Here is a 21,192-nt window from a genome sequence, read left to right as displayed (position 1 = left end):
ACAGAAGAAGCTAAGTAGCACTGTGGTGTAATGGATATGATACTAAACTGTTGCATTGGGGATTGTGAGTTCAAAACTCACCTGGACTGTAAAATTTTAATTTCTACATTCAGTTCGAGTACATTCTAGAAGTATCAAAAAATGACAAAAATCACTGTACTGCAATGTTCTGCAGCCGGGTATGTACTGTATATGTTCGGGCCGGAGGCAGTTCGCTCCGCGCTCTTGTATGTGCAAGTGCTGAATAAACCTTCATTAAGTGAAATTAGTGTTCGTCATTCATCTAATTACACCTTCTTCTACGTGACATTATTCTGGTGGAGACGCTGGGTATTGGAATTTGTGATATTGTACATTATCGACGATACAGTGGCTCCCATCAGGCCATGACAGAGCTGCCGTTTATGTGGACGGAAACCTGAGTTCAAGCCATATTCAACAGATCACAATCTACCGGAAACAGAAGAAGAGGACGATACGATGACAGCAATGGCGTGCCACCACACGAGACATCCTTCCGAGTTCTCTGGTGATGATTGCCAAGATCCAAACAAGTGGCTGAAGGTATATGAGCGTATAGCCAAATTTAATAAATGGGATGACACCGTGTGTTTGGCTAACACATTTTTGTACTTGGAGGGCACTGCCAAGCTACAGTATGAGAACAATGAGGAGAAGTTCACAAGCTGGGAAGTATTCCAGGCAAAACTGCCCAAGCATTTTGGCAACACACAATGACAGAAGTGCAATGCTGAAGATAAATTAAAGTGCAGGGCACAGCATCCAGGAGAAACTCAGCATCCTACATTCAAGATGTCTTGGAGCTGTGTAAAATAGTGGATCCTAGAAAGAAGGAGGAAGATAAGGTTGCACATCTCATGAAGGGTGTTGCTGAGGACATGTATCAAGCCCTACCCATGAAAGAGGTTTCGACAGCAGACGACTTCATAAAATGGTGCCAGTATATCGAGACAATGAATCAAAAAAGAATTACACACAAGAAGTTTGAACGGCTTTCAAACATCGTATCGATGTCTGTGATGGAGGAAGTAACTGATTTCACAAGTGTTCTTCATCAGATAGTGAGAGAGGAAGTTCAGATGGCACTTGGATTGTACAGTGAGCAAAAAACCAAGACACTTCAAGAGGCCATAAGGGAGGAAGTGGAAAAGACATTGAACCCAGTCTCTCGTCCCTTTAAAACAGTGAAAAAGTCGGCAAGACCCAGGTGGAGTTACGTTCCTACAATGCCGCATGAGGAAGAGTGACGTCTGGAGGACCCGGATAACCAATAACCAACCAACATGTTCTCACTGTGGACAACCGGGACATGTGGTGCGCTACTGTCAGGAAAGGCAGCAGATATTTGATGATGTCCGCGCCAGAAGACAGCAGACCGATCTTAGCCGACACCAACTCCAGGCTGACAAAGATGAACAAGAAGATGTGGCTACAGGACGACGTAGGTCGCCATCGCCACAAGCTAGCCACTGGAGAGGACGCTCCCCAACATGCTGATCAAGGCCTTCATCGCCGTTTAGAAGTTCCAGCTGATCACATAGCTGCTGCAACCTGGAAAACTAAAGGATGCAACCTTCCTTGGAGGTGAAGCTGCCGAAGAGAAAAATCCTCCGCCGTCGATCAGTACAAAAAGGATAGGAAACTACATCAATATCCTCATGGATGGCCATCCAGCCCAAGCTCTTGTGGACTCTGGAGCATCATATTAAGTCATTTTGGAGAAGTACCGTTGGCAGTTGCAGAAAACTGTATTCATAGACAACAAAACATCTCTGCTGAAGGTGGCTAATGGGAAATATGTAACATCCACAGGGAGATGTACCATTGGTGTGGGTATAAGTGGCCATACACAACCCTCAGAATTCATTGTCTTACAAGAGTGTAGTCATGACATCATTCTGCATGGGACTTTTTGAAAGCTTCTCAAGCGGTTACAGATTGTGGTCGCTCAAAGATTATGCTAGATGAGATGAGATACTATGGACAGGAAGATGTGCATCCGTGTGTGTGGAGACTGTGTGGTGGATTAAGTGATCATTCTTGCAGTCAGCACTAGAAAGGTAGCTGTCACATGTCAAGCCATGCATCGACCCATGGATTTTGTGTGGAATGTAAGAGAAGCATACCACTGAAGAATGACTTAGTCATCCCAGCCTCAGTCATCTCGTTTAAGAACGGACTCAGTGAAGTGTGGATAGTTAACTATCACTGAGAACTGCTGATCCTTCCAAGACGCATGTGCATAGCAAATGCTGAGCCATTAATTGAAGAACAGCGCTCAGCGTCACAGAAATCTCCCAAGCCAAGTCTGGGGGCAAAATTAGCGCTACCACTACGAGACAAGATCTTCTAGCTCGACTATCACCAGATCTCACTAAGAAACAACAGAAGAAGCTACTTAGCATTCTTCAAGAGTTCTCTGAATGCTGCAATCCACAGGGTGAAGAGCAAATTAGACAAATCAACAGTGAAGCGCCGGATTAGCACTGGAGACCATCAACCAATAAGCCAGAGAGCATACTGTGTGTCAGAAACGGAATGTTGAATAATTCGCGATGAGGTAGAGAATGATGAAGAATGACATCATTCAGCCTTCGCAGAGCCCATGGTCGTCACCAGTGGTCCTTGTCAGGAAGAAGGAAGGCAGTTGGTGCTTTTGTGTTGATTATAGGAAGCTTAATAAGATAACTAAAAAGGACATTTACCGTCTTCCACAAACTGACAATACACTAGATTGTCTGAATGGGGCTGAGTTTTTCTCAACCATCGACATGTACTTGGGATAGTGGCAAATTGAAGTAGATGAGGTGGATCATGAGAAAACTGCATTCATCACCCCTGAGGGCCTGTATGAGTTTAAGGTAATGCTGTTTGATTTGTGTAATGCACCAGCATTTTTTGAACAGATGATGTATAATCTTCTAAGGCACCTGAAGTGGACAATGTGTCTTTGTTATTTAGATGACACTATAGTGTTCTCAGAGACATTTGATGAACATATAAAAAGACTGAGGGCTGTTCTTAAGTGTCTCCAACAAGGCGGACTGAAACTTAATCCAAGAAAGTGTCTCTTTGGAGCAAAAGAAATCAAAATACTTCGACACCTTGTGTCAAACGAAGGTGTGCGGCCAGACCCAGAAAATGTGAGATCTACAACGGAATTTCTTATTCCCAAATGTATTAGAGATGTGAGACTTTCTTGGATTATGTTCTTATTACCTTCGTTTTATCAAAGACTTTTGTATCAAAGCCAGGACACTCCAAGAGTTGTTAAAAGCTGATGCTAAATTTATCTGGGGTGGTGCTCTACAAGATTCTTTCCATGTTCTGGGAAAAGCTCAGATGACTGAGCCTGTACTTGGTCTGTATGATGAGAGAGCATCTACAGAACTACAGACAGACGCCAGTGGGTATGGGATTGGGTGCTGTTCTGGTGCAGATTAGGGATGGAAAAGAGAAGCCTATGCTTCTAGGGCACTTACAAAAACTGACAGAAACTACTCAACTACAGAAAGAGAATGTCTTGCTGCGATCTGGGTCATGTGCAAATATCGACAGTATCTCTATGGAAGGCCATTCACAGTTGTTACAGACCATCATTCACTTTGTTGGTTGACAGGTCTGAAGGATCTACGAGTACGACTCACCAGGTGGGCACTACGTCTTCAAGAGTATAACATTACCATAGTATACAAAAGTGGAAGAAAACACCATGATGCCGACTGTGTCTCAAGAAACCCTGTGCTAGACCATCAAGACTTTGATGAAGATAGTGACTGTCTCGCTGCACTCCAGGATCTCTCTGCTGAGCAGAAGAAGGACACAAAGATATCTCAAATTATGGATTACTTTGCAAGAAAAACTTTCATCCATTTGGAAAGAGGTGGCTAGCAGTGATTCCTAAACACATTCGCTTAGATATTCAACAGAAATTCCATGACACACCCAAGGCCGGAAGTTTAGCATTTATTAAGACATACGCTAGAATCCACAAGAGATTTTTCTTGCCAGGTTTATTTAGGAGTGTCTGTCACTATGTGTCGCACTGTTGAGAGTGCTAGAGGAGAAAGGCAGTTCCTCAGAAACCACCTGGCCGACTCATACCAATTCCACCAGCCGAAACACCTTTCCAGCATTTTGGGGTTGATCTCCTTAGATGATTTCCAACGTCTGGTAGTGGCAATAGATGGATTATTGTTTGCACTGATTATCTGACATGCTATGCCATTACAAAAGCCGTGAAAACAGCCGAAGCACCCGAGGTAGCCAAATTCATCGTGGAAGACATTGTATTAAAACACGGTTTCCCCCATGTCATTAATTACGGATCAAGGGAAAGTTTTTAATCGAATCTTGTGACAGAGATAAACCATCGGTGCAACATTACTCATCACATGACGACTGCCTACAATCCACTAACTAATGGGATTACTGAACGCCTTAATACGACCTTGGCGCATATGCTTTCAATGTTCATCAATGTTGCACAGAGGAACTGGGATGAGGTACTACCTTTCATGATGTTTGCCTACAACACTGCTAAACGAGATACCACAGGATTTACACCATTTTTCCTGGTGCATGGGCATGAGGCAACTCTGATGATGGACACTGTGTTTCTGTTACATCCTGATGACATGGACGACGACTACATCGGCCAGGTGTTAACCAGAGCTGAGGAAGCTCAGTAGTTAGCTCAACTCTGCATGCTGCAGGCTCAAGAAAACGATCGCCAAAGGTATGACACGAGCCACCGCTCTGTTGTCTATCAGCCTGGTGACCTCGTTTGGATCTTCACTCCTATTCGGAAGGTTGGTACCTCTAAGAAGCTCCTCAGGCTCTACTTTGGACCTTATAAGGTTATAAGATGTTACTTATGAAGCTGAAGTTTGTGTCCCCAACACAAGACGACAAAAGATCAGAGATACGGTCCACATCCTTTGAATGAAGCCCTATAAGGATCCTACAACCCAGGGTAAATTCGAAGCTCCAGCGACAGGCAACAAGCAAAAAGCTGATGAAGAGCATAGCGGCAAAAGAAGTTCTAAGAAGATCATCAACAGGGCAAAAATCAGTCATCAGGAGCCGGAGTATGCAGGACCGATGAGGCACTGTTCTCTTAAGGATGGAGCAATGTCACAAAAGAAGCTGAGTAGCACCGTGGTGTAGTGGATATGATACTAAACTGTTGCATGGAGAGTCGTGAGTTCAAAACTCACCTGGACTGTAGAATTTTAATTTCTATATTCAGTTTGAGTACATTTTTAGAAGTATCCACAAATGGCAAGAATCATTGTACTGGAATGTTCTGTAGCTGTATATATACTGTATGGGGCAGAGGCAGTTCACTCTATGGTCTTGTATGTTCAAGTGCTGAATAAACCTTCATTACGTGAAGTTAGTGTTCATCATCCATCTAATTACAACTTCTTCTACGTTTGCCTACAACACCGCCAAACAAGACACCATAAGGGACATTCTCTGTCATATTTTCCATGTTTCCCTTCAGAAAGGTGTTGTTCCCAGTAGACTTAAGTATGCCATTGTGAAGCCCCTGTACAAAAAGGGTGATAAAACAGAACTAACAAACTAACTATCGACCTATCTCTTTGCTGGCAGCTTTTTCTAAAATTGCCACTGTGAAGCCCCTGTACAAAAAGGGTGATAAAACTGAACTAACTAACTATCGACCTGTTTCTTTGCTGACAACTTTCTCTAAAATTCTAGAAAAGCTAAGACATATAAGAATTATTCATCATCTCATGAAGAATGGAGTTCTCAGCAAGAGCCAATTTGGCTTTCAAAAGGGCCGTTCAACAGAAGATGCAATCTATGCACTTGCAAATGAAATCCTAGAAACCCTTAATGAAAAGATGCTAGCACTTGGTGTCTTCTGTGATTTGTCTAAAGCATTTGACTGTGTTGATCACCAGACTCTCTTGCAAAAACCAAAATTAGTAGGAATAAGTGGTGTTGCAGGCAATTGGCTACAGTCATATCTCCAAGACAGAAAACAAAAAGTTTTCTTGAATAGCTCAGGTGGAGAATGTGATGTTTCTTCACATTCTGAAGGGAGTTCCATTACATGTGGAGAGCCTCAGTGCTCAATTCTTGGGCCACTATTATTCCTGATTTTTATAAATGTTCTACCATCATGTACAAGCCTGCCGTGTAAATTTACATTATTTGCTGATGATACCACAATTTTTATGAGCGGTACAACAGATAGTAATCTTGAGGAGTTCATTGATCACATACTCTCAGATGTGGTTAACTGATTCAAGGTGAATGGTCTCTCATTAAATTCCAGTAAGACCAGATTTATTCAGTACTGTATAAAAACAGTAAAGGAGAGAGAGATAAGTGTGACATGTGGTAATCAGCCAATAGAAAGAATGGAAACAACCAAATTTCTTGGAGTGCACATTGACAAGAAAATGATCTCGTCTTCCTATATTACAGATCTTTGTAAGAGGCTTAGCTCTGCTACATATGCTTTATGGGTTCTCACTACATGGAATGAACCTAACACTGCAATGTGGCATACTATGGCTATTTTCACTCAATCGTTGAATACGGCATTATTTTTAGGGCAACCAGCCATTAGCAAGGAAAGTGTTCAACGGTCAGAAGTGAGCTTTAAGAGTTATATGTGACTGTGCTCAAGAGACTCCTGTAGAAATAGCTTTTGAAAACTTAAAATATACATAACTACATGCCAATATATTTTTTTCTCTCATGTGTTTTGTCTGTAAAAATATAAAGATATGTCACCCAAACAGTAATTATCATGAGCATAACACAAGGAGGAAGAATGACATACACAGCGGGCACAGAAATTTGAGCTTGGCGCAAAACGGTGTCCACTACACTGGAACAAAACTCTTCAATGCTCTTCCTCCTGAAATAAATACAGAGATTCATAACAAGAGTAAGTTTAAGAAAGCACTGAAAATATTTCTGCTAGAAAAAGCTTTTTACGGTCTAGATGAATTCTTAAACAAATAAATTGTAAAATTTTAATATTATATAATACAAGTTGACATAATGCCACTAAGAACGTTATTTAACTTGCGCTCTGTATCTGTGTGTGCTCTGTATCTGTTTTTCCATAGTGCTTTAATGATTCTAAGAAAATATGTATCATCTTTTTTCTGTATTGCTGCTCAAAGAATGTACTGTATAAATTTTTATATAATTATGTACTCAAATGTCTGTATATGCTATAAGATTAGCATATTGTTTTTGTAAGAAACTGACTTGTTCCAGAACCTTGTGAACCCAACACAGTTGGACCTATGGAACATGAAATGAAATGAAATAAAATGAAATAAAATAAAATCAACACAACTGCTTTCTACAATTCCATGCAAAATAAACTTTGTATGTCACCAGCATCATTTAAAATTCATAAAGCTTTCTTTAACAATTTCGCGCAACTATTTTATGAGCGTATTGTAATGGATCTGGGAGATGTTATTTTTTTTACCGTATTTGTCGATACCGAATTGTAAATGTTTTCTTATATTTTTTGTCAGAATTTAGTATAATTTGTCTTATTATATGTTAATTTACTTCTGTTTTTGAGAGTGAAAGCATATTGATTACTATTAGAAAATGTATCGAAGAATAGCAACGAGACTGATTACAAGTGGAAGCTTGTGTGTTGTGTAAAATATCTTTGACGTTGGAGTCGTCTTTGACTATAGTCAGTCCGTCAGTCGGCAGCTAACTCTTGGTGTGTGTTGATGGAAGAACAATGTGAAGGTCGCCGTCATAAATAATTCTGAATTAAGTTACTATTTTTTTGTATTAACTATAAAAAAGAAATTACATTTGAAGGAATGGTATTTGAAACACCAAAATGAGGCAAACACGTTGAACCACGTCTTTTCTGCAGCCGACAAAGATGCATTGTGGAATCACACTTAGACAACTGAAGCCAAGACTAATATCGCCTTGCAAACTTCTAACGGAAAAGGTACTGTCACGAAATATGGCAAATTTAAGTAAATAAAAAATAGTGACCATATTTTCAACTTGTGTCTTAGCCGGGATGCCATATTTCAACTGGGGGCTCAGCCGGGATATTGTGTTCACGAGATCCTCAACAGTGCTACGAGGAAGAAAATTTTTGTGTGTTAATACAAGTTTCTTCAGAATGTGTGTTACAGTATTTGTGTTCATCGGGAAGTAAAAGTTTTGAGAACAAATGTTTCGGCAAAAAATATAATTTTCGACAGAAGGAAATACTTCAAGAATTTTGGTCAACAATCACATGGATGGAAAACGTGGTTTTGCAACAGTAGAAGAGTGTTCCAGATAAGTCATGAAACCCTCGTATTTTGTTGAAACAATATTTTTATCTCGTTTTGTATTGTTGTGTATAAATTTTTGTTCTTCACAATGACTTATGAGATTTTCAAGAGTATTGTGCCTAAAGTAGAAAGTAGTAATTTAATAGACTTCGAACATCAGGTCAGGTCAAATGAAACAGAAAGAACCGATCAATTTGATTTAAAAAGTTTTCTTGTAAATTTCACGAAAGAAATTAAACAATCAGTTGACGACAATAAGACTTACTGGGATGAAAAAAATTGATAACATTTTGTTGCAAGTCCAAGCAGTCAATACCCAAGTGGGTGATCTTCCGAACAGAGTTGGCAGTGTCGAGGAAAAAATTGAATCTGTGGAAGCAAAAGTAAATGAAATTGATGCTAAATTGAGCGGTGAAATTAATACTGTAAAAAATGAGTTACTGGCAGATAGGGAAACAAATTTAATTGATTTTAATGAGATAAAAGGGGAAATTAAAAATTTGGATGAGAACACAAAAGTTTTAGTAAAAAATGTACAACCAGAAACTGACAATCGTTTGGTTACTCTAGGAAAAAAAAAATAGATTGCAATGATTTAGAAAACAAAAAATCTGTCAAAGAACTTAGCGAAAAAATTGAAAGTTTTGACATTGAATCTCAAAGCAAAAATCACAATGTCAACACATGCAATCTTGTATCTAATATTCCAGTGAAGCACTTTTCGGTAGATGGACCCCTACATCCCGTTGATTTTATACAGTATTGTAAGGATTGTTTTTTACCTCACTCACCAGATGATATGAAAATTAAATTTGTGAAAAAATTCTTGGAAGGGGAAGCTTTGACTTGGGCAAACCAGATTGTAACTTTGGGGATGACCTTTTCAGATTTTGAATCAAAATTTCTGGAAAAATTTTGGGATGATCTTAAACAAACTAGAATCAAAAGTGAATTTTTGAATGGGAGAAACTATAGAGAATCAGATGGGAGCATGAAACAATTTTGCAAAAGTGAACTTCAAAAACTTATTCATTTAACAAAACCTTTGGATGACTTGATCAAAATTGATACCTTAAAGAGAAGATTGCCATCAGCAATGCAGTTGAGTTTAGTTCATTGTCCTGATAGTAATGTAGAGCAGTTTCTCAATTATATTGAAAAGTTGGATAGAGTAACAACAAGAACACATAGTGGGTTTACTCAGAAAGGTAATGGTCAAAATTGGGGAAATGACAACTTTCAAAAAAGGGAACAAAACAATTATCATGGTGTCAGTCAAAATTCAGGGGGATATAACAATTTTCAAAAGAAGGACCATAATTTTTATCCAAAACAAGAATAACATTTCTGCGGAAATAATCAACAAAATAGAGAACACTTTAGGGATCAAAATCACAGAAATTTTGATAGACATCAGTACAATAGAAACTACCAACAATCAGGTAATGTTTGGCATAGGAATGGGAACAGAAATGTGGATCAGAGGCATTGGCAGAACCACAATCAGCAGTTCAAACAGGAACCAGTTGTACTTCAGGAAATAAAAAACGAGTAGACGCCCCCTTGAAGGTCCGCAAGGTTGAGGCAGAAGGTGAGCAAGATGAAAGGACCAATGGATGTGACTATCATAAACCCAAACATGACAGTTCCAAACCTAAGCTATCACATGAGGTCATTAGTTGTTACTTATTGAAAAAATTTCAAGAGGAAAATAATGATGATATTGATAAAGATAAAATTTTCAGTACACAAGAACATACAGTAGATAAAAGTAATTGTGATTCATTTAATTTAACAGAGTTTTACACTTGGGCAGAAAAGAACAACACTTTGTCAGATGATGTAATTTGTAGTAGTTCAGAGATGTGTGTGAATGAAAGAGAGAATGCATGCTGTGAGAATGAAAATGTTGGTGAAAGGGATCTGGTAACTTTAGAAAGGGGAAATAATATTTTGGGGGATAATTTGAATGTGTATGACCTGAATATGTGTAATGATAATGATGTTGATGATAAAGTTGATAATGATGGTAATGGTATTGATGATGATGTTGAGGAAAGGTATTTCATTGGTTTAAATAGGGAGTTGGGTATACTCATGGTTGAAAATGGATTAAATAGCGAGAATATTATAGAAATTCCCAGGGATGTTACCAGGATGAATAAGGCTCACAAGCTGGGTGTAGGTGAAAGTGTGAATTTTGATGATGTTGGTAAAGAATCTGACTACACAAATAACGATGACATATGTATAACTTCTAGCCTGAGTGAAACTTTTACAGATAGTAATGATACACACACATTTCTTATGAATATATGGCTGAACAGTGAAACTATTTCTTTTGACAAGAACTTTAGAAAGATGCTTATTAATGTATGTGAAACTGTATGTCCTGAGTGGTGGAAAAAGATGAGATATTTTATTTTTGAAAAGCTGAAGGATAAGTACTTCAATAGTATACAATGTGATTTGGATGAAAATTCTTGGCTATTTGACATAATAGAGAGTACTAATGACAATTTTGTATCTTGTGCAAATTTTATAACTGTGACAAATAATACATGTAATGATATACCATATGATTCTGATAAGTATAGGTTCGGGGAAATTGAAAGTGATTTATTACATGAGGATACAGGTTCTGAGAAAAGTGATCAATTTTGCAGTCCTTATATAAAAGTTCAAATTGGGTCATGGATTGGTAAATGTTTAATTGATAAGGAAGTGAGATCTCGGGAATATCTGAAAGGTTAACCAAGAAACTGAAAGTGGGGAAAGATTACGTTGAAATGCCAGTTGTTGGGGTAAAGATAAAAGGTGCTACTGGGAAGAGCAGTAAATTGGTAAAAAGCCAGGCTTTAGTGACATTTTTAATTGAAGGCAAGTTGTTCACACATGGATGTTTTGTAATTCAGGAATTTAATGAGGATTTTCTTTTGGGTATGAATTGGATAGTAAAAGTAAATACAGCATTTGATTGGGTTGGAAGAAAACTTTTGATAGAAACTAGTGAAAGGGAATACATTCAGACAAATTTTGTGAACACACTTGGTGATCAGAGTAATGGAAATTTTGACAGTATCAATTTACTAAAAGAAAATAGATTGGAGAATATTGAAACTCATAGATTTGATACTGATGAAGTTGAATTTAGGAATTTAGTAAATTTGAAAATTTCAGAAAAACAAAATTTATCTGGGGAGCAAAAACAACAGTTAGAAAATCTGCTGTGGGAATACAGTGATGTTTTCAGTGACATACCTGGTAGGGTAAAGGGTTATCAGTGTGAGCTTCAGGTAAAACCTCATGAACCATTTTTCATAAAACCATACAGTATTGCAATATCAAAAAGACCTACTGTCGAGAAAGAGCTGAAAAAGATGGATGGATGTAATACAATTGAAAGGAGTATCAGTGCATATAATAATCCTCTAGTAGTAGTTACGAAAAAAGATGGTGGAGTAAGATTGGTTTTGGACTCTAGACACTTAAACAAAATTTTTTTCAGACAGACAGACCATCCCGAAAATATTGATGAGTTACTCGATATATTTACAGATATAAAATATATGTCAAGTTTGGATCTAACTTCGGGTTTTCATCAGGTACCACTTTCGGTTAATTCTAGGAAATATACTGCTTTCTTGTACAATGGTAAGAGTTACCAATATTGTGTTGTGCCATTTGGGTTAAATTCTTCTGTTTCCGAAATTATAAGAGCTTTGGATCATGTACTGGGGCAAGAACTTGCGTCTAAACTGATAATTTATGTAGATGACATTTTGGTTACAGGGCAAAATTGGGAGGAACATTTTTCGATTTTGAAGTCAGTTTGTGAAAAACTTAGAAAAGGGGGGATGACATTGAAATTAGAGAAATGTAAATTTGCAGTTACTGAATTAAAATTTTTGGGTCATGTTGTCACAGACAAGGGAATTTTGGCAGATCCAGAAAAAAATTAAAGCAATTTCAGAAATTCCTATTCCTAAGACTAAAAAACAATTAAAGTCGTTCTTTGGGTTATGCGGTTATTACCGAAAACATATAAGTGATCAGAGTCTGAATGCACCATGTTTAAGTCAATTACTTAAGAAAAACACTGTTTGGGTTTGGGATAAAAGTTGTCAGGAAGAGTTTGATAAAATTAAGCAAGAGTTGAGGAAGCAACACTTATTACACAGACCTGATTTTAATTTACCATTTTGTTTGAACACTGATAGCAGTAATTATGGGCTTGGAGCAGAGTTATTTCAAGAAAGAGTAGAGAATGGAGTTAAGATACATTGTACCATAGCATTTGCAAGCAGAATGTTGCTCAAGCATGAAAAAAATTATACAGTCACAGAGAAGGAACTTTTGGCAATTCACTGGGCTTTTACAAAATTTAGAATTTACCTTATTGGACATAAAACCATAGTATTTTCGGATCACAAAGCTTTGAGTTACTTACAAGAGTGCAAATTATACCACAGTAGATTGACCAGATGGGCAATATTTCTGCAACAGTTTGACTTTGAAATCAAGCACATTAAAGGTTCTGAGAATGTAGTAGCTGATTCACTTTCAAGGTTACCAATTGGGGGAGAAAAGGAGATTTTTGAACAAGAGGAGGAAAAGCAATTTAAAATTAGATACTTGAAAGGGGTGGAAAATGAAAAAACAATTAGAGCTATGTGTAACAAAATTAGAAAAAATCAAAATTTAGATCAGAGTTGGAAATTAATCAAAGAATGTTTAGGCAAGAAGGGGTATGAGAAACTTGATAAATTTTACAAATTACATAAGGGGATTTTATTTCGGAGAACAGATGTAGATTCTGATAATTGGAAACTGTGTTGGCCAGAGGCAGATGCTGATAAGCTGATCATTTACATACATGAAAGTTTTGGCCATTGTAGGATACAGAAGTGCATTCAAAAGATACAAGAAAATGTTTATTTTTACAATATTGGAAAGAAGGTAAGAAAAGAATTGGCAACCTGTGACAAATGTCAGAGAGTTAAAGTGAGCAATCAAAGATGTGGTGGAGAGATGCAAAACATTATTCCGGAAAAACCTTTAGATCTTATCGCAGTGGACTTATATGGAATGTTACCAAAGAGTAAAGGTGGTCACTGTTATATATTTGTTATGGTAGATGTATTTTCAAAATTAATTAAACTATATCCAGTGAAAAAAGCTACTAGCCATGAAATTATAATAAAAATTGAAAGAGATTATTTCGCACAGGTGGGTAAACCAAAAGCTATATTATCAGATAATGGTTCACAGTTCACCTCTAAAATTTGGAAAAAGTTTATTGAAAGATCAAAATTGAAGCATATACTTATATCTGTTTATTCTCCGTCGACCAATCCTGCAGAAAGATATATGAGCGAAATTGGGAGACTTTATAGAACCTATTGTAGCCATAAACATCCAACTTGGTTTGAGCACATTCGAAATTTTGAAGATATTATGAATAGCATACAACATAGTTCCACAGGATTTTCACCGTATGAGAGTATGTTTAATATTAGACCTCCAAATCTTATATCAGAACTTATTGAATTTCCTAAATGTACACCTGTAACTATGCCAGAGAGAGAAGATATTGTTAGGGAAACTATGAGGAAACAAGGGGAAAAGAGGAATAAAAGACATAACAATATGGTAAAATTAACCACTTTCAAAATTGGGGATCTTGTTCTGGTCAAATCTCATGAAAAATCAAAAATGTTAACTTCAGAAATTAAAAAATTCTTTGATATCTATATTGGGCCTTTTGAGGTCATAGAAAATCCACACCCTAATGCTTATCGTTTGGTGTATCCTAAGTCAAAGAAATTATTTGGTCTCAGGAGTGTTGTCTCTTTAAAACTGTATAAACAGAAATCATAATTTCAAAATTTAAATAAACTATTATCACCTAAAACGAAAGTCCTCCACTGGAATATGCTTGTTAGAACAAAACTACCTGCACAAACAAGTATGTATATTTGCATGTATAAATTAATAATTTGAAGTCACATGTTAATTGAAACTGATGAAAAAACACTGTTGTAACAAAAAATGAGAGAAAGATTTATTTTTACTTTTTTACAAAAAAAAGGTCTCCATAGTGAGCATTTCCGAATATTTTTAATTTTTGGAAGCTAAGTCTTCCCTGTGGGTGAAGGCATGCATGTGAGGACATGCATGCAAAGGTATAAGTTTCAAAACCAATTTTAGATAAAGCCTCATGATATATGAGCAGTTTATTGTTGTTTATACTGATGTTGTGGGGAGCAAAAGTACTCTTCACAAGAATGTGACTTGTAGTAATATTGTAGTAGAGAGGCAAGTGTACATAAATAATTGCAAAAAAAATATTAGATAACACTGATGTATCTTTAGCTGTACTAAAAGAAGAAAATCATAAGAAAAAAAATACAAAAAAACATGAGTAAAAAAAATTTTAAAAAGAAAATCATAAACAAAAAAATATACAAAAGAAAAAAAAACCATGAGTAAAAAAAATCAAAGTAAAAGAAAATATATAAGGCAAATATATATATATAAAATCTTATTCTAGGAAATGAGTTTTATCTTCCTATTATTTTCAATCTGTATGCTGTATGTTAGAATATTTCTCATGTATGTTTTATACCATGTATATTTGTCATGTCAAATAATTTCTTTACTTGAATTTTTTTTGTATGAGATTGATGGGGAAGTATCATTGCAACAACAGCCAGTAACATGTCCACAGATTCAGAGAGTCCAAATTTGGAAGAGGTTATCAGACTGCATCATTAATGTACTAATTGTGTAATACAGATCCATTACTGAGTGTGGTCGGGATTTTGTTGTATATGTCCATAACTACAAAAGCCCTGGGGAGCAGTTGTAATGGATCTGGGAGATGTTATTTTTTTTACCGTATTTGTTGATACTGAATTGTACATGTTTTCCTATATTTTTTGTCAGAATTTATTATAATTTGTCTTATTATATGTTAATTTACTTCTGTTTTTGAGAGTGAAAGCATATTGATTACTATTAGAAAATGTATCGAAGAATAGCAACGAGACTGATTACAAGTGGAAGCTTGTGTGTTGTGTAAAATATCTTTGACGTTGGAGTCGTCTTTGACTACAGTCAGTCGGCAGCTAACTCTTGGTGTGTGTTGATGGAAGAACAATGTGAAGGTCGCCGTCATAAATAATTTTGAATTATGTTACTATTTTTTTTTATTAACTATAAAAAAGAAATTACATTTGAAGGAATGGTATTTGAAACACCAAAATGAGGCAAACACGTTGAACCACGTCTTTTCTGCAGCCGACAAAGATGCATTGTGGAATCATACTTAGACAACTGAAGCCAAGACTAATATCACCTTGCAAACGTCTAACGGAAAAGGTACTGTCACGAAATATGGCAAATTTAAGTAAATAAAAAATAGTGACCATATTTTCAACTTGTGTCTTGGCCGGGATGCCATATTTCAGTATTACCTAAATGTTCCATTTTTTAAAAAAGGTCACAATAAGTTTTGCCATTAAATATGCATGTAACTCACAGGTCCTTTGTACTGGATCATCCACAATTTGGGTTTGGATAGACCAATTTTGGTTTCTGCTATATGAAAAATGTTCTAGAAATAAGTTCTGCTTGGGTACCAGATTAGAAAATTTTCATCCTAGAAATGAAAAAACTGACTGAAAGGGTTAACAGGGAAACTGTAGTATATCAGTGTTAGTTCAAAAGATTTTACACAGCAATTACTGAGAAATAAGGAGAAAGGGGGACCAATGGCAACTGATCTAAGATTTTCTTCTATTCTACTTACATGAGAGCAAATCCTTTCTCTTGCTCTTTGTACGAATCAATGCCAGCACACTGGCATAACATAGCACACAAATGTTTTGAAACTTCTAGTTGAGCTGCAACATAGCGTGTTGCTACAACATGGACATTCATTGGAGTTTGCCTGCTCCCATTCTTTAACAAATGCATGCTCAGTTCTCGTAGATTCTGCAACGAGTGAAACAAAGAATTTCATTCTATATCAGATTATTGCTAGCTCATTTAGAGTTCATCAAATTTCAACGAAGTTTAAGATACTAATAATACTTGTCTTCATCAGTTTTACTTCAATAAGCTAACAGCTGATATATATTTTCCAGGGTCCAAAATTGATGCATCTATCCAAGTTTCACCATGATGTCAGGTTTTCTACCCATTGTTTCTTCACAAATTAGAAGTTATAAATTTTCCTGCATCACATATTTCTGTATTAATCATTGTTGGATAGATCAAGCATTAAGAACAATTTTGCACCATCACACCAAGTTTGTTTTAAAAAACAGAAATGCCACGAATTTTATGTGTTGTTTGAAAACATACTAAGTTAATGCATTTTTCTTCATTATAGATGTATGTAAGAACTGGCCGCCATTTTTAAAAAGTCCATATTTTGCTACTGTCATGACACCCAAAGAGAGGATAAATAAGTCAGACTTTTTATCTTATGCTCATTAGGCATGTTTTGGGGTTAAATGCTCTGCACGACATATAAAATGTTGAATATCTGTCAAAACATCAGATAGTCAAATAGAGGACAGAGAAAAAGGTTAAGTTTTGAGTTCCAATGGTGTGGTGGGAACAGTAAAATTGCTAAATTCTACTTCAAACCATGAATTTCAGATCAAATTGCCAAAAATTGATGTACAAAATATCAGAAAAATCTTCACAAAATAAAACACAGTGAGTAAAACATAATTTTCTTTTGTTGTAGGTTAAAGAAGATTCAGTGTCGAATAAAATCTAGTGGCAAAAAAACACATTCAGAATTTAAAAACAATTAAGTCCTGAGTTCGTAAATTATGTTAAAACCTATAAACACATTTAAGAATGTTGTAAAGAGAAGAAATGAACAGCAAAAAATAAATTCATTCAGAAACAAAGAAAAAAATCAAATGCAGTTTAGGCAGTTGTTAAATCACAACCTGGAATTAAAGTCAACAATCAGGAAATAGCAAAAATTAAGATACAATATACATTAATTGCAACTGTTTAGTACCATAATATGTAACCGATTTTGTTATAAATGCAGCAAAATATGTAAATGAAGAACATTACCTAGAAAATAAACAGTTACTTCTTTTTAATTAAAATATGACTGAATGTTTAAGTAAAGTTGATAAAGTGACCCACAACGAGGTAGAAAAAGGAACATTACCCTTAAAAAAGAGGGATGGGATGATCTTCCCACTGAGGTCCTTAAAGCAGCTTCCAGTATAATAGAAGGACCACTATCCATGGTCATAAATCAATGACTGGAAGAGGCATACTTTTTAGATGCTAAACTGAACCCAGGTCCAACCCTAACTAAAAAATGGCTCCAAAGAAGACATGAGACACTACTGTCCCATCTCTCTTCTTCCCGTGTTTTCTAAAATCTTTGAGAAACTTATTACAATACAAGTTGTAAATTACAATAAAAGATACAATAATGCACTCTCAATAAATTAAACTGGTTAGCAAAACAGCAGAAGCACAATTTATGCTATTGACAATTCTGTGAAAAATAATAATTCACGTATTTACAAGTCTCAGAAATCTACAGGAATTTTCTGAAACTTTACTAAAGCCTTTGACAGTGTAAACCAACCTTTATTCCTGCACAAATATTAAAAATATGGAACGGATAGCTACATTTTAAAATGCTTCAACTCATACCTAAAAGATAGAAAATCGCTCAGCAAAAAATATTTTAAATGGAGTTTCACAATGCTCCATATTAAGGCCAATCCTATTCCTTTTTGATATAAATGACCTATCATGCAACATAAATTCCTATTCAGTACAATTTTCAGGTGATACACCAGTTCTGGTTGAAAATAATAATGCAAAGTTCCTGAAAATATCATAGGTGGACTAGAAAACTTGATACCTAGTTCCATTTAATGTAAATAGATTAAAATTAAATATTTTAAATATCTAATGATCTTCAGATAATCAATAAAAATTAAGAACTAATGGAAGCAGACTGTGTAAAATTCTTAGGAATGCATCTGGGTGAAAACCTGTCAAGGTTGTTACATATGGCACACTTCGCAAATAAATTAAACATCCTGGCATTTGCTACAACAAACTTAGCCAACACAACTGATATGCACACAAAATATATTGTACCACAGTTATTTTGAATCTGTGGTGAAGTATGGGATTATCTTTAGAGGAAACACTGGAAACATGAAAAGAATACTGAACTTGCAAACAGAAATTGTCAGAAATATGTGCAAAGAAAGGCCAAGAGTGCCTTCTTGTCCACCATTAAGAGGTCTGAATATATCAAGTGCTCCTTCCCTGTTTGTATTTGATTTAAATCTTTTTATGCATAACTACCCTGATCTATCCTAGTAATAATACAGCAAAAGGAGCTTTCAATTATCCATTTTCATATAGTGTGTGAAATTAAATTGTGTATTATAATTAGACTGCAATAAATCATTGACTTAACTTGTATGTTATGAGACAATCGGCTTCTGATTCTGATTCCAGTCAGTATCCTAATTTTTGCAGTTGATTTTAAGACACGTACTATGAAATCATGATGCCACTGCTCCTTCTTTCTAAGTATTTTCAACTTTCAGTTCAGTTCCAGTTACGACTCAAGCATTTTGACAAAACCAGATACTGATGCTATGACTTCATATTGTCTGGTGCACTCATTCTATACAAGCATTTCACTCAAAGTGAATTAAATAATTTTGTGCATGACCTTGATCCACCTAAAAGTGTCATAAGAATTATTACATTTCAGACTTACGGAGAGGAATGTGCTATCCCCTGGAACAACCATCATTTATAGACAAAATGAGAAGTGTGTGGCGAAATATTTTGAAATGGGTGAAGAACTGCAATGTTAAAGGATCAATGAAGCTATGGGATAACAGTACCTTACAATGGAATAGTGGCTGTTCTTTAAGCAAATCAAAGATAAGTTTGAAGTGTGTTTGGTTGAATCATGTCTATTTACGTTGGTCATTATTAGACTGTTGTGGTGAACTTGAAAGTGTCCTGTAGTCTCCGTTCATCATCATTTTATTTGCTTCCCAATGATACTGAACTCTCTGGCATGCGTGAGGGAATGAATGAATGTGGGTGTGTTTCATTTTTCTGTACAGTGGTTTAGTTTGCTGCGGAGAATCAGCAGTAGTCATGCAGAATGGCCAACCCTTGTAGTTTTCAGGTAGGCAAAGAGGTTTGCTCCCTTTGTGTGAAAGTTACCAGTGCTAGGTTGGTGGCGGAAGCCTTGTCTCTGGGTTTTCCTGGCCAGGGGGTCGTGTGGGAGATGTTGGAGTGTGTGAGATGATCAGTCTGCTTCCAGCTCGCCGAGGGTCTGCAGCCAAAGTCTCTTCGAAGAAGGGTGAGTTGATTTAACCGTGTGGTGCATTGTCTCATAGGAAGAGGCGAGCTTTTAGCTTTTGGTCTCCTGTTTCATCTTATAAAGATTGATTTGCTGGGTTGCAGCAACGAATGCAAGGCTTTTGCGGACTTTAAGTTTGATTCCTAATGCAGACTTGTCTTTGATCCATAAGAAGAACGTAGCACAAAGGTGTTGCATATGTTGAAGTGCTCTTGGTTCAGTGTGAATGTTTGTGCGCCTGCAACTACATGTGTATGCAGTCTAATATTCTCCAAATTTTTGTAATTTTTGCTTCTTTATGAATTTTCTTTGTCTCATTACTTTTGTCCAGTGGAAACTAAACACATGGGTTAATATTAGAGTTTGTTGGCCCTCTGCCATTATCCTTCGTCTATTCAAATGTGTCCTCTGTAAGATGGTAATTGTTCATGACTGCGTGGTTTGATGTTACTAAAATTTGGTCACGGTACGTAGAAATTGTGTCTCCACGAACCACGTGGGCACACAAGTCTGTTGTGAAACGTGTAGCATTTCACAAGCAATTGTACTTAGTTACCAGCCAACAGCAGTCTATAGATGCATTACATCAATGTTTTAAGGAATAAATAATTTTGCCTCCAATCTTATTCAGTGTACCGGTGTTATGTCTCCATTACCTATGCCATTTACCTTGTAGTTTTCCTTGTTAGCCCATCCATAGCGTTTCTATGCGCAAAGGTCCACTAATTAGCGTTATAACCTTTAATCACCAATAATTGCGTGGATATTCAAACACACTCACTTAGAAACAATAGCTGGTTACATGATAACAACTCAGTATCTCTTATTCGACTGCCATGCCGGGACATGCGGCCGGCGCCATTCGTAGCTAGGTGGCGCTCCCGCCCTCAGCCAATTTGCGGAGTGCCTCTATCGCCGTTTGGGCGTACTGTCGTGGCGGCACTGTTAAATGTCGTGGCACTGTCACAACACTTTTCCCCCCTTGAAAAAAAAAAAAACACTCTCTTCCTTGGAGACATGAACAGTGCGGAGACATCCATGGCCTCTTGTGAGGCTCTGAGAAGATCCCGCGGAGAGACACGAGAGTATGGTCAAAAATGTCCAGGACGGAAGCTCGTGCGTGGAACGTGCCTCCTGGACGAGATGATGGGTGAAAACTCTGGAGCAGCATCCATAGGTGTCGTGGACCTGGGGGTGTGCTCCAGCGAGATGGGTCCCGGACAAGGCGGCGTCGCGACTGGGGCCAGTTCCGGCGAACTCGGAAGCGGTAGCGACGTCGGCTGCATCAACACGTACGGTAGATCAGCAGCAGCAACAGGACTGGCTTTCGGGCTGGTGGAGGCGAAGGAAGGGGCGGTGGCACCGGCGTGGCCACCACTCGTGGGTGCATCTGGTCGTAATGGGGAACAACCATGCCGTCGTCCGTACGTATTTCACAAAGCCGGTGGCCGCAAA

At 37.0% G+C, this 21,192-nt stretch overlaps 1 protein-coding gene across 4 annotated transcripts in view; it reads right to left on the bottom strand.

Annotated features, from left to right (window-relative positions):
* Positions 1-21,192, bottom strand: part of LOC126473954 (protein pigeon) — a 500,491-nt gene that overhangs the window by 66,955 nt on the left and 412,344 nt on the right. For all 4 annotated transcript variants that reach the window (XM_050101320.1, XM_050101319.1, XM_050101322.1 and 1 more), the window contains one exon: positions 16,153-16,337. In XM_050101320.1, the coding sequence (XP_049957277.1) occupies positions 16,153-16,337 (185 nt within the window). The remainder of the gene's footprint in view (positions 1-16,152; positions 16,338-21,192) is intronic.

Source organism: Schistocerca serialis, chromosome 4 (genome assembly GCF_023864345.2).
Source record: "Schistocerca serialis cubense isolate TAMUIC-IGC-003099 chromosome 4, iqSchSeri2.2, whole genome shotgun sequence".
In the NCBI taxonomy this organism is placed as follows: domain Eukaryota; kingdom Metazoa; phylum Arthropoda; class Insecta; order Orthoptera; family Acrididae; genus Schistocerca; species Schistocerca serialis.
This window is presented reverse-complemented; position numbering and strand designations above follow the sequence as displayed.